Genomic DNA, 15,442 nt, shown 5'->3' with positions numbered 1-15,442 from the left:
CTGGCCCCATCTCTAAGAGGGCCGAATACAAGTACTTTGTGCCAACCAAAGGGCATGAGTACTTATACTCTCACCCAGCCCCCAATTCCCTTGTGGTTGAGGCAGTTAACTACAAGGAGAGATAAGAAAAATCGGGGCCACCCCCAAAAATAAGGACTTGAGGAGGCTGGATCTCTTTGGACGTAATGTTTATTCATCTTCCATCCTTCAGCCGAGAGTGGCCAAACACCAAGCCCTCCTTGGCCAATATGACTTCAGTGTGTGGCAAGCCATGGCCAAGTTCGAAAGGTCACTCCCCAAGGCTTCCAAGAAGGAGTTCTGAGCAATTCTCAATGAGGGCATGACCACGGCCAGGGCGGCCCTCCAGGTAGCATCAGATGCCACTGATGCTGCTGCCCACACCATGGCTTCCGCTATCTCCATGCAGCGAGTCTCCTGGCTGCTCCTCTCTGGGTTGTCCACCGAGACCCAGCAGTCAATGCAGGACTTGCCCTTCGACGGCTGAGCCCTACTTGTGGAGCAAATAGAAAGCAAGGATTCCCGCAGCACCCCGAAATCCCTGGTTCTCTACATCCCAGCCCCGGTGCGTAAGCAGTTCAAACCGCAGCAGCCTCAGGGCCAGGGGAGCCAGCCTCGGCAGGACCAGACCCAAGGGTTGAGCCAAGGGTTACAAGTGCTGCCTGAGCCACCCACCTCCACCCTTTGCCTATTTGTGCTCAACCCATACCAAGCAAGCAGCTAAACAGTTGTTTTGAGGGTGTGCCCGCGGGCAACCTACCAGCCTATTTCCCGGATCCATCTTTCCCAGTGTTCTCCAACCACCTTTCCCTTTTCTTCCCTGCTTGGACCTCTATAACTTTGGACCGCTGGGTCCTCAGCACAGTGGAGCAGAGTTATACCCTCCAGTTCCTTTCTACCCCCCTTTTCCACCCACCTTCTCCGTCCCTATTCAGGGGCTCTTCTCACAAGAGTCTCCTCACGCAGTAGGTAAAGGGGTTACTACAGCTGGGTGCGGTGGAAGAAGTATAGGAACAAAGGGTTCTATTCCCGGTACTTTTTAATCCCAAAGGCCAAGGGATCTACGGCCCATTCTGGACTTGCGAGACCTCAACAAGTACCTAAGGAAGTTAAAGTTCCACATGGTTTCCCTGGCTTCTATCATCCCCTCCCTGCATCCAGGAGACTGGTGTGCCGCCCTCGACTTGAAGGACGCATACTTTCACATAGCAATCTTTCAAAGACACAGACGCTTCCTCCAGTTTACGGTGGGGCCCCACCACTACCAGTTAGCGGTCCTCCAGTTTGGTCTGGCGACAGCACTGAGAGTGTTTACCAAGTGCATGGTGGAAGCAGCTTACCTCAGGCACCGGGGTATCCAGATCTACCTATACCTTGATGACTGGCTGGTCCAGGGCAGCTCCAGGTCTCAAGTCCAAAGGGATGTTGCGGTGCTTCAAGCCACGTAACACTCCCCGGGCCTCCTGGTAAGTGACAAAAAGTCGACGTTAGTGCCGGTGCAGAGGATAGAGTTAATCAGAGCAGTCCTTGACTCAACTTGCACCAGAGTGTTCCTGCCGCTGGAAAGGTTCCAGACATCGACGGACCTCATCGCGGAACTCTCTGCATTCCCCCCGACTACGGCCAGGGTCTGGCTGCGTCTGCTGGGTCACATGGCAGCATGCATGTACATTGTTTGCCATGCAAGGCTCCAGATGCGGCCTATGCAGCAATGCCTGGGGACAGTCTAGTCCCAGTCCCTGGAAAAGATTGTTACCATTCCCCAGGCGATACTTACCTCGCTGCGGTGGTGGACCAACCACAGGTCAGTCCTGGAGGGGGTTCCGGTTGACAAACCCCCTCACTCTATTGTGTTGGTGTTGGATGCCTCGGACCTCAGCTTCGGGGTGCATCTCGGCGACCTCCAGACACAGGGGATGTGTTCCCCAGAGGAGGCAAAGTTGCACATAAACATCAAAGAGCTCAGAGCAGTCCAGCTGGCATGCGGAATCTTCCTACCTCACCTGTCAGCAAGTGTCCTGATGGACAACACAGCCTCGATGTTCTACATCAACAGGCAAGGGGGAGTGTGCTCATCGGCTCTCTGTCAAGAGGCGCTCCGTCTATGAGACTTCTGCATCAGCCACGAAATCCACCTGGAAGCGTATCACCTTCCCAGCATCAAGAATACACTGGCAGGCCAGCTCAGCAGAGACATCTCCTCTCACCACAAGTGGTCGCTCCACCCAGAGGTAGCCTGCATGATCTTCCAGAGATGGGGAACTCCCCAAGTGGACCTGTTCACCACCAGACAGAGCAGAAAGTGCCATCGGTTCTGTTCTCGGCAAAGTCTGAGCAGAGGATCCCTCTCCGAAGCCTTCCTTCTGTCATGGTTGGGGAGCCTAATGTACGCGTTCCTGCTGATCCCACTCATCAGCAAGGTGCTGACAACGATCAAGAGAGACAAGATGCCAGGTTATCATGATCGCCCCAGTGTGGCCTTGCCAACACTGGTTCAGCACACCCATGAGCTGGGCAGTGGCCCCTCCCTGGCCTCTGCCCAGCCATCCTGACCTGCTGTCACAGGACCACAGTCGGCTATTGCATACCAACCTCGCAGCTCAGCACCTCGCAGCCTGCATGCTCCATGGCTAAACCCTGAGGAACGGACCTGTTTGCATGCAGTCCAGCAGGTTGTTGTGGAGCTGTTTTAGGCTCTGTAGAGACTAGATTTGACATCATGTTTATATTATCCACCAGTAATTGCAAAATATCTTTGTCAAATATAAATAAATGCTTCTTTATCAGGGGATTGTGTAGAACCTCAATCCAAAAATCAGTTTATCAGGAACCAATTCCCAATCGACTAAAAATAAAGTCACAATTTGCTCAGTTGGCAGTTTAGCTGAAAATTAGAGTGCAAAGATCATAAATCTGTTTGAGAGAGCAGCTAGTTTGAAGAAATGTCTCATCTGAAAACACTTTTTTTCCACTGTGTGATGCCTTTTAACTCCTCTCACTTTGACTGTTAACATTATGTGCTATTATTAATTCTGTAAAATGTTTTTGGGGCACAGCTTTGAATTAAAGCAGCCATACTAACTACAGCTATATTAATACTCATGACCTCACTAAGAATTCCTTTGGGCAAGAGGCTTCAAATGTTTATCAGGTGGGAGATCTGTGACTTGGCTGAAAGTTAAAGTGTAGCAGGTACATTTTGAAGCACATGATGGGGTCAGGGACCCAAATGGCCCCATCCACAGGAGGATGTTCACCTGCTTATTCAAAAAGGGGTGACTTCACCACCTGCACTCAGACCCCTCAAAAGCCCCTTCATTGCAGCCATGTGTAAGAGGCTCCATGGCATTTTGGTGCAGGGCATTCTGAGACTATTATGCACTAACTCTCAGATTTCTGAGCTGTATTCATTTCATCTCTGTGTGCTCCACCACTGCTGCTGGACCCAGCCAATGACAACATAGCTCTGGAGAAATCATGCTGCTGGTTGAGGAGAGGCCAGGAAAAGTGGTTTCTATATGTATGGATAATGTCTGCCTAGTTGATCCTCTAGGCTGCGAACACTCTGCAGACTTATAAGAGGTCCACACCCTTTCCTTGTGAGGAGATGTTTTTTTAGGAAATTCCACCAAAGAAAGCTCACAAAAATTGCCTGCCTTTCAGGTTCCCTCCCATGGCTTTATCAATGGGAAGGAGTAATTGACCCCAACGTTTTTGCTTATTCTGTACCTTCCATTCACCACTTTAAAAATGTATGTTGTATTCCTGTGATTTCTTCCTCCCTTGCCCTCCGCCCCAAAATGAGTGTGCATGCTATTTTTAAGGGAACTGAAAATTAGATCTAGATTCTGCCTGGAGAGAAGGAACACTGGGAAATTCAGTCTGTAGCATAGCAAATGTGTATTGTTACTACTGTTATAGAATCATAGAAATGTAGGGCTGGAGGGGAACTTGGGAGGTCAGCTCGTCCAGCTCCCTGCACCGAAGCAGGAACAAGTAAACCTAGACCATCCCTGACTAGTGTTTGTCTAACCTGTTGTTAAAAACCTCCATGATAGGGATTCCACAGTCTCTCTTGGAAACCTATTCCTGGGCTTAACTACTCTTCTAGTTAGAAAGATTTCCTAATATCTAATCTAAATCCCTCTTGTTGCAGATTAAGCCCATTATTTCTTGTCCTCCCTTCAGTGGACATGGAGAACAACCTATCACTGTCCTTGTCATAACAGCAGTTAACATATTTGAAGACTGCTATCTGGTCCCCCTTCAGTCTTCTTTTTACAAGACTAAAACATGTCCAGTTTTTTTAACCTTTCCTCATAGGTCATGTTTCCTACATCTTTTATCATTTTTGTAGTTCTCCTCTGGCCTCTTCTTAAAATGTGGCATCCAGAACTGGACACAGTACTACAGCTGAGGCCTCACCAGTTCCAAGTAGAGCAGGACATTTACCTCACATGTCTTACATAGGACATTCCTGTTAATACACCCCAGAATCATAGCCTTTTTCACAACTGCATCACATTGTTGGCTCATATTCAATTTGTGATCCCTTATAACCCACAGATTCTTTTCAGCAGTACTATCAGCTAGCCAGTTATTCCCCATTTTGTAGTTGTGCATTTGATTTTTCCTTCCTAAGTTTAGTACTTTGCATTTGTCTTTATTGAATTTCATCTTGTTGATTTCAGAACAGTTTTCCAATTTGTCAAGATCCTTTTGAATTGACTCCTCCAAAGTTCTTGCAACCCCTCTTAGCTTGGTGTCATTTACAAATTTTATGAGCATACTATGAATTCCATTGTCCAAGTCATTAATTAAATTATTGAATAGTATTAGATCCAAGACAGACCCCTCTAGGACCCACTAAATATGTCTTCCCAGTTTGACAGAGAACTTTTAATAACTACTCTTTAAATACATTTTTAACCAGTTGTGCTCCTCCCCCTTTATAATAATTCCATGTAGACCATGTTTCCCTTCTTTATTTATGAGAATGTCATGTGGGACTGTGTCAAAAACCTTACTAAAATCAAGATATAGCACATCTACATCTTTCCCCCTGTCCACTAGGCCAGTAACCCTGTCAAGGTTGGAAATTAGGTTGGTTTGACAAATCCATGTTGGCTAGTACTCATTACCCTATTATGTAAGCACCTGAGGTGCTTACAAATTGATTGTTTAATAATTTGTTCCAGTATCTTTCCAGGTATTGAAGTTAGGCTGACTGGTCTATAATTCCCCAGGGGCTCTTTGTTCCCCTCTTTAAATATAGGTACTAAGTTTGCCTTTTTCCAGTCCTCTGGGACTTCACGCATCCTCCCTGAGTTCTCAAAGATGATTGCTAATTGTTCCGAGATTGCTTCAGCTAGTACTAGGGTGAAATTCATTAGGCCCTGCCCACTTAACTACATTTAACTTATCTAAATATTCTTTAACCTGTTCTTTTCCAATTCTGCCTTGTGTTCCTTTCCCCTTATTATGAATCATATTTATTATTTGTTTAACAACAGCACCCAGAGTTCTCAGTCAGGGTTTCATTGTTCTAAGGATCTTACAAACATGTAGTAAGAGATTTTTCCTATGCTGAATAGCTCAGAGTCTTTGAAGGGGAGGGAGGAAGGTAGGGTGACCAGACAGCAAATGTGAAAAATCGGGACAGGATATGGGAGGTAATAGGAGCCTATATAAGAAAAAGACCCAAAAATCGGGACTGTCCCTATAAAATCGGGGCATCTGGTCACCCTAGAGGAAGGATAGCTGTAGCAGTGATAGAAACATTTTCTTACATAGACTAACTACAGGCACAGTTAGATCACTTAGAATCATCTGCTGATTTTAACTGTAATACGCAAACAAACAAAATAAATTTCAGCAATCCCTAGGTCATCTACCTAGCCATTTTTATGTGGCATTTTCCTGTAACCTGCACAGCAGCAGAGCATTTTCAGGAGCGATTTGAAGGAGGAAAGAGTTGCTTCACAGTCTGATTTGAGACTCCAGTGCAGCTCTGTGCAGGCTCAAGAGTTTGCCTCTGCACTTATCCTGCAGGCCTGAAGCATTAAGGACCAAAATGGGACCTGTGTGTACTCTGCACCCTGAAAAATCAAACCATTGACCTATGAGCCTTGTCAAGGCTGTATCCCCACTTTGAACTTTAGGGTACAAATGTAGGGGCCTGCATGAAAACTTCTAAGCTTAACTACCAGCTTAGCTCTGGTCCCGCTGCCACCATTCCCTCCCTGGGAAGCCTTGAGAAACCTTTCACCAATTCCCTGGTGAATACAGATCCAAACCCCTTGGATCTTAAAACAAGGAGAAATTAACCATTCCCCTCCTTCCTCCCACCAACTCCTGGTGAATACAGTTCCAACCCCCCTGGGATCTAAAACAAGGAGAAATTAACCATTCCTCCTCCTTTCTCCCACCAACTCCTGGTGAATACAGATCCAACCCCCTTGGATCTAAAACAAGGAAAAATCAATCAGGTTCTTAAAAAGAAGGCTTTTAATTAAAGAAAAACGTAAAAATCATCTCTGTAAAATCAGTATGGAAATTAACCTTACAGGGTAATCAAACTAAAAGAGCTCAGAGGACTCCCCTCTAGTCTTAGGTTCAAAGTACAGCAAACAAAGATAAACACTCTAGTAAAAGGTACATTTACAAGTTGAGAAAACAAAGGAAAACTAAGACGCCTTGCCTGGCTATTTACTTACAAGTTTGAAATAGGAGAGACTTGTTTAGAAAGATGTGAAGAACCTGGATTGATGTCTGGTCCCTCTCAGTCCCGAGAGCGAACACACTCACAAACAAAGAACACAAACAAAAGCCTTCCCCCGCCCCAAGATTTGAAAGTATCTTGTCCCCTTATTGGTCCTTTAGGTCAGATGCCAGCCAGGTTACCTGAGCTTCTTAACCCTTTACAGGGAAAAGGATTTTGGAGTCTCTGGCCAGGAGAGATTTTATAGTACTGTACACAGGACAGCTGTTACCCTTCCCTTTATAGTTATGACAAGCCTAAATATGGTTAACTGTACGTGCCTAAGACCCCATTTTTTGAAAAAATGTGACTGAAGGCATTTGGGGGAGTTAGGTAAACGCACATTAGCTAAGTCGGATTTGAAGAGCTGTGAAGACAGGGCAAGTTGGCTTTTAACTCAGGTTGGCTGCTCAAGCCCAACTTCAGGATCCCCTGTAGGCTTAAACTTGAGCTGCTAACCTGAATTAAAAGCAGAGTTGTCCTGTCTTCACCACTATTTTAACCCAAGTTAGCTGACATGGGTTAGCTAATTTGAGTTAAGAACACACCTTTTATTTGCAATGTAGACATACCCCCTAAGTCTTTATTCATGACCAATAAGCAGATGACCAGCATGCTACCTACACCTAAAAAGGAAGGTGTAATACTTTCCTAGAGATCATAAGATAGTATTTTACCAAAGTAAATCAACAATAGCAGTCACTTAAGTCAGACAAAGAAAAAGTTTTGCTGATTCCTCTCTGCCAATTCTCAGCTGGAGAAATAATGCCAGATGTTCCTCATGCAATGTCATGCAACTCAAATTTCAAGGCAAACTAGAAAGGGCATAGAAGTCTCCTGTGAGAAAGATGTTAAAAAATTAATGAAGAATACTGATTTTGTGAGTGAATTTGTTTATTTGAAATACACAATTATCTGCTTACTGTGAATTTAATAAAATTCTATTTCAAGTGAATCAGAATGAACTTCCCCAGTTGTTACAATGCACTGCAATCTGCATTGCTATTCCAGTTAGTCAAGTTTTTCTGTAGAAAAAAAGTGACTTTCCTACAGGAAATTTCCACTGAAATGATTTTCCTCTAATGATCTTTGTGGGGATGTGGTAGTTACAATTTACAAACATTGTTTCCTCTTCTCTATTTATTTTGCTAGACTGGATACCTTTACACTACTTGTCATGGCATGTATTGTAATATGGAGCTAGGAGTGTATGTAGCTGTGATATATTAGAGACTTCAAATAGAAGTGAGTTGTTCTATCTAAATCACCTGAGAAATTATTTCTGAGTTATTGAGACTGTTTGAAACTGTCAGCACTTCACCCCTCCAGGTTGTAAGAATGCTTTAGCAGCATTAGCATTCCCATCTTTATATGTCTTGCTTCCTGCTGAGGTAATATTTATAGCATTTCTGACCTTTGGGTGAACTCCCAGATATTAGTAGCAGCTAAATGAGGAGTTTTTATCTCTTCTCGTCTTGGGATGAGTTAGTTGCTGCACGTTCACAACAAGATACAAAGGAGACAGTTACAATAACAAAAATCTAAAATACTTCATTTTTTAAGTCTCCAGAAAATGGGCAACATTCTCGAGCACGGTCAAGTTGAAGCTACTATCTAAAGGAGCACAGTCCCACTGTAAGAGGCATTTGTGTAATTAATCTGTTGAAGCATTTCAGGTTCAGATCTCTTATTCCTGAAACAGCATCAGTGAGAAATTTTCATAATAATTTGGATTTCTGCAGTCCCTTCCAAATTCAAGGATTTCACAGTGATACGTAACTATGAATGAATTAAGTATCACAACTCTCCTTTAAAGTAGATAAGTGTTGTTATCCCCATTTTACAGATGGGGAAACTGAGACTTGGAATTTAAGTTACTTTCCAGAGGTCTCAGAATGGGTCAGCAGCAGAGCAAGGAAAAGAACCTTGGTCTCTTACCTTCCAGGCTTGTCTTTTAACCAACATAAACTCTTCAGGGCAAGGACTGTGTCTCACTGTGCTTGTACAGTGCTTAACACAGTGGGTCCCTGATCTTGGTAGGAGCCTCTATGTGCTCTGTAATACATATAGTTAATAATGATAATACTTGCTCCAAACAGTAATATATTACACTGCTCTACAGCCAAAATACTTCTGAAATAAATGTAGTCAAACTTTATTAATTCTGGGTCACTGAGAACGAAAATGATACTTAAAATTGTTGATTGGCCCTAGTTTTCAAGATATGCTATTGGGTCAGTATATACGACCTTTGACTTGGGAATGGCGAAGGATAAGTGAGTTATAAAGGGAGGGGATCTCAATTTAAACCAGAAATGACTAAAATACATCTTTGACTGGATCTATGAATAAATCTATGACTGGGTTTGGACAGTACTTGCTTGTTAGGCAAAACAATGAATGATGCAATCTGAAGCTGGTATTGCATCATCCATGATATGAATTGCATCATGTTATTCCTATAAGTCATGGATGATGCAATCATAACCAAGCTTACATCACTCTGCTGAACAAATTGCCCTATATCAGCTCTAGAAATCATACAGTGTCGTGCTCTCTTATTTGTCAGTGTTTGATTTTGCAAAGGGACACATTTCTGTTTAGCCAAAGTGAGCAGAGATGCCTCGTACTTGTGTGAACAGTGCAGATAACTTCTGCTATGTTTGTGGTGAAGTGACTTTTGCATCACAAAAGCGCAGTATAACCACTATGGTTAAGAAAGCCTATCGCCTTTATTTTGGCAGCAAAATTGGAGATCAGGACAAGAGGTGGGCCCTGCACATATGCTGCAACACTTGTGCAACAAATCTTCGCCAGTGGTTGAACAGGAAAAGGAAATCTATGCCTTTTGCAGTGCCAATGATTTGTAGAGAGCCAACAGATCATACCAGCAATTGTTACTTCTGCATGGTGCCTCCAGTTGGGAAAGGTGTGTCAAAGAAGAAAAAGTAGACTGTGCATTATCCAAACATTCCATAAGCTATACGCTCAGTACCCCATGGAGAAGGACTGCCGGTTCCTGATGCACCAGAATCATTCTCACTTGAGTCAGATGAGGAAGAGGAAGAGGATGAAACTTCTGGTCCTGAACCATCAATGTCACAGGACGCACATTTTCTCCCATCCTCCTCCTCTGAACCACACCTCATAACACAAGGTGAACTGAATGACCTTGTCAGGGATTTGGAACTACCCAAGAGTAAGGCAGAGCTGTTGGGCTCCAGACTACAGCAGTGGAATCTCCTGGCAGGTGATGTTAGGGTTTCCATGTTCTGTGACCGTCAAAAGGATCTTGTCCCATTCTTCTTCATGGAAGGTGATCTTGTAGCCTGCAACAACATCGATGGTGTGATGGCAGCCCTCAACATTGTTCACGATCCAGATGAGTGGAGACTGTTCATTGATTCATCGAAGACGAGTCTTAAAACTGTTTTACTGCATAATGGCAATGTTTTGTCATCAATTCCAGTTGGTCATGCAGTCCATATGAAGGAAACCTATGACAACATGAAACAACTTTTGAGGTGCATAAACTATGACCAACATCGGTGGCAGCTTTGTGGCGATTTGAAGGTTGTTGCTCTCTTGCTTGGTCTGCAGACTGAATATACAAAGTACTTCTGTTTTCTCTGCAAATGGGATAGTCGTGCAAGAGATTCCCACTACATCAAGAAAGATTGGCCACTACAACAGTCAGTGGAGCCTGGGAGGAAAAGTGTTCAGCATCCACCACTTGTTGAATCAAGGAAGATTTTCGTACCACCCTTACACATCAAGCTGGGTCTGATGCAGAACTTGTCAAGGCCATTGACAAAATACAAGCAGCTTTCAAGTACCTCCGTGGAAAATTTCCGAGGTTAAATGAAGCTAAGATAAAGGAAGGTGTCTTTGTTGGTCCTCAGATTCGTGAACTTCTTCGAGATAATGCATTTGACCATGCACTGCGTGGCAAGGAAAAGACGGCATGGAAAGCCTTCCAGTTAGTGGCAATACATTTTCTCGGAAACAACAAGGCAGACAACTACAGGTTGTTGGTGGAAAACCTCCGCAAGGCATACAAAAGCCTTGGTTGCAACATGTCACTAAAGATACATTTTTTGCACTCTCATCTAGATTTTTTTCCACCGAACTGCGGAGCAGTGAGCGACGAGCACGGCGAGCGATTTCACCAGGACATTGCAACAATGGAGAAACGCTATCAGGGCAAATGGAGCCCATCAATGCTTGCAGACTATTGCTGGACAGTGACAAGAGATGCTCCATTTAATGAATACAAGAGACAAGCCAAGAAGTGCCGAGTAGACATTGAATAGGACTAAACTATATACATAATAGTGTTTTGCCTTTTGTTTCATAATAAATTTTATTTCTATAACCCTTTTGCTGATTTTTAAAGTGTTACATAAACAGGATAGGTGAAATATTATCATGTAAAGCAACCATAAACACATGAAAAGACTTAGGTTTACAATTTATGATTAAAACTCTACTAGCTACACAATATACATAGACATAAAATGTAAAAACTTCAATATCTTAGAAACAGTAGCCAATCAGCTGTTTTAATTGTTATATTTGAATTCAGTACATCAAAATACATAATAAATAGCACACTTTATCTCTGAAGCAGATGACTTCTCAAAAATTGTAGACCAGTGTTATCAATTATTGCTGTAATACCAACACTGCTGTATTTGATAAGCATATTCACATTGCTGGTTTTTTTCATCCAGTGTTTTAATGATTCAGCTGACAGAAAGACACTAGACTGATCCACCTCTTATTGTTTCATACATACTTCAGTCCTTCTGGTGTTTCTAAGAATTCTCCACAATGGTAATGATAACTAAAAACATTGGCATCATAGCTGTTAACCATTCTGCTGTCCACCTCATTTTCCAGATCATTATACACTGAGCCACACCAATCTTAATACCAGTCACTTAGCCACCTTTCTGTTAAGCTTTCCATTTTGAAAAATGGCTACCTATTTCCTCTTTGCTTCTGATCACTGAGATACAATTATGTAGTTCACTTTATTTTTACATGGGAAGGTGTGGGAGAGCCTACTTCATCTACTGCTGTAGGTACTTGATTGAACTTGCCAGAACATTAACATGCAGCATGGATTATTTTGAAAGCTTTCTGGATAAAAAGAAGAATATGCCCATGACTTAAAGCAATTCATAGAAAGCACATATGTCTTAGAGTAGTGGTGGGCAACCTGTGGGCCGCACACGGCCCGTCAGGGTAATCCGCTGGCGAGCTGAGAGACAGTTTGTTTACATCGACTATCCACAGGCATGGCCACCCGCAGCTCCCAGTCGCTGGGAATGGCGAACCGCGGCGACTGGGAGCTGCGGGCGGCCTTGCCTGCGGACCAGCAGATTACCCCGATGGGCCCCGTGCGGCCCCTGGGCCGCATTTTGCCCACCACTGTCTTAGAGAGGACATAATCAATTGCAGTTTGGATCTTTAGAGTATATAAAAGAAGGGGAACCATATTATCTTGTTAAAAATGAGATTGTTCATTATTTTGCCATTTCAAAAAATGTCCATTTAACAAAATATTAATCTGTTTGATGGGTCTCTATTTGCAGACTGTCTTATAAGTAGTTTTCATAGATATGAATTTTGTTCTTGTCAATCTAAGAAACTCTTTTTGGGAAAAATCTAAAACCTCTGCTATCTTTAGACAATTATGTGTCTGAAATGTGTGGCTACCCATTCACCATCCCTGCAAATATGTCTAAAAATATGCAGAAAAAAAACAAATTTCCATGAGCATGACAACAAGCAGGGCCAGCTCCAGCATTTCTGCCACTCCAAGCAAAAAAAAGAAAAAAAAAGCCGCGATCGGCGGTGGCAGTTCGGCGGCAGGTCCTTCGCTCCTAGAGGGTGTGAGGGACCTGCTGCCCCCGAATTGCCGCACATCCCGCCCCTCTCCCTTGGCCGCCCCAAGCACCTGCTTTTTAAGCTGGTGCCTGGAGCCGGTGCTGACAACAAGATAGTGTGTCTAATTTAAAACCTGTTTAAAATCTTCCAGGAAACTGTGAGGGCAGGTCAGGGTGAAAGGAGGATATATGAATAGTTTTAAAACAGCAAAAGCAAATGAGGAAATTCAGACAAATTGTTTCAACAACATTAAGGTTGAGTCACAAACCAACAATCAAAAGCCAGGAAATGCAAAGTGAAGGATAACATTCCACCTTTAATACATATTGTTATATTTCTTTGGTTTGTAGGGAGTATGAGAGGGAAACTGTTTCCGCATGAGTTTGAAGCAGAATGATGTTCTTAATTTTGGATTTCCTTGCTCATCCCAGTTTCTAGAACATCCCTACTATAAAATTGTTTTGTCTGGGAATAATCCTGTTTTTAGTCAGATTTCTGGACCCACAACATTTGAAAAAGATTTGCAGCCTCTCCTCATGTTTCTCTTTTCCCCATTACTACCTCTTTTTGTCCTCCCATCAGTGTATATATTATCCTGTTGTATGCACCTTTACTGTTTTTTTTAAACAGCTTTCCTTCCCCTTGCTCTACTCTGTCTCCAAAGTTTCACTTCACTCTGCGGGAATTGCTGCACCCTGTAACTCCATAATGTTTGCTCTCTCTGTTCTAGACTTCTCTCTCTCTCTCTCCCGCTCTAAGGTATTTTGTAATTCTCGAACAATACTGTAGCAATAGACTGTATAGAATTACTGATGTTCTAGATAAACCAGATCAAAACACTATATTGACCTCTTTTCTTCTCTCTCTCTCTTTATTGTATAAAAAATATTGTATTGGGGCTGAGAAACAAAATAACCCCTTTGCGTAATCACTTCAGTAACCAATGCACATGCACTGTATTAGACAAGTTCACTTTCTGATGAGATTCCCATTTACAGTTTTGCAAAGGTCAGCAAGTTGGCTCCAACAAGAAGCAAAAAGATACAGTTGATAATGACACACTATCTAACAGAGATTTACACAAGTTTAGCTGTACAGACACCAAGGCAGGTGTCCAGAGTGGCTGGAGGTTGTGCTTACAGTCAGATCAGCTAGGGGATGGTGACTTTCATACTCTACTAAGACTCCTGGTTTGCATCTTACTGTGACTGCAGGGTGCGTAGATGGCTGCCTGGATAGGAAGCACATCTCACCTATAGCATTAGCATCAGTTTGTTTCTACACACTCTCTCCCTTGAGCAGGATGATACTGGAACATCAGGCATTAGTGCAAATTTTAGATATGAGATTGATGATGCTCACCTGTATGCTCAATAGTTTATCACTTTATTTGAGCTCAGGAAGGAATTTTTTTTCGTACACAGCATATTGACCTTGGTGTATAGAGTCAGCGTTTAGTTAGTTCTGTTTCCATAGGTAGGTATTGCTGTTATCTTTCCCTGGAATGCTGTAGCAACTGCCATAGGGTAGCTGATGACCTCTCAATATTGTTTGTGTAGTTTTCAACCTCCATCACTGCAACTTTTGGTTGAAGCCTCTTGTGGTATGTTTGGATGGGCCTAATCTCTATCCCAAAATATGGGTACAATTTTGGGAGCTGGCAGAGCTAAGGTATGACAGAGGAAGGAGGAGTATAATTGTCATGGGAACACACCTCTGTCAGATATGGTTTGATCTCCCTGAGAGAGAGTTTGGCTACATATTTGCAACCCCTCCTTTCATGGGAAAAGAGGTTGGGAACTGTTCTGTAGGCTTCCGGGCATTCGTGGATAATTGAGCATAACATCAGGCATTATAGATTATGGATAACATTAAGTCTGAGTGAAAATCAATACAGTTGCAGCCTGAGGCCTTTAAATCTCAAATATCTCTTTTATTGGAACCACCATGCACAGCAGTGACAGTGAGCCATGCTCCCCGAACTTTCATCAGGTCCTATACTACAACCTGACCTAACCTGAAACTTCTGATTAGTACCTTAACTTGAACCTCCCACCACCTTCCTCTCTCCTGGACACGTCCTTCTTCTCAGGCCTTGTCTACACTACAGGGGAAATTCGATCTAAGCTACACAATTTGAGTTACATAAATAGTGTAACTCAAATCAACGTCGCTTAGATCTACTTACAGTGGGGTCCACACTATGCGATGTCGACGGAAAACGCTCTCCCGTCGACTCCCCCTACTCTTCAATCCAGTGGAGTACAGGAGTTGATGGGAGAGTGATTTGCAGTCGATTTAGCGAGTCTTCACAAGACCCGCTAAATTGACCACCGATGCATCGATCGCGGCTTGTTGATCCCGCAGTAAGCGTAGACAAGTCTTTAGTGTCAAATTAGAATTATCATGGGTAAATAGGTGCATCTTGTCATGCGTCTCTCAAACAGCACCAGAAGGCTAGTGAGTTTTCTTATTGCCCTCACTAACAGTGGGAAATCTTGTTTTATGATTTCAGAAAATGATGAGGAACAGGAGGCTCTGCCATCCTTGGACAAGCCTGGCTGGTATTCCCAAGGTAATGCTACCCATCTTTATGAACTGCTGAAGAAGATGACGGGCAAGCCAGAACCCAAGGTATTCAGCAAGAAAGGGGCAAGTTATCTTAATAGATACCACCATTGATCTATTTATCACCAAATGAGCATGAATTAGAACCTTATTACTGAATGTAGTGCTGAGTAATCCCATTGAATTTCCATGGAGATTACT

The 15,442-nt window shown here is 43.2% G+C and overlaps 1 protein-coding gene across 1 annotated transcript in view; it reads left to right on the top strand.

Moving 5' to 3' along the window:
* Window positions 1–15,442, top strand: part of NT5DC1 (5'-nucleotidase domain containing 1) — a 277,652-nt gene that overhangs the window by 163,631 nt on the left and 98,579 nt on the right. Inside the window, exon 9 of the mRNA XM_034765827.1 lies at window positions 15,189–15,307. Coding sequence (XP_034621718.1) covers window positions 15,189–15,307 — 119 coding nt within the window. The remainder of the gene's footprint in view (window positions 1–15,188; window positions 15,308–15,442) is intronic.

Source organism: Trachemys scripta, chromosome 3 (genome assembly GCF_013100865.1).
Source record: "Trachemys scripta elegans isolate TJP31775 chromosome 3, CAS_Tse_1.0, whole genome shotgun sequence".
Lineage (NCBI taxonomy): Eukaryota > Metazoa > Chordata > Testudines > Emydidae > Trachemys > Trachemys scripta.
This window is presented reverse-complemented; position numbering and strand designations above follow the sequence as displayed.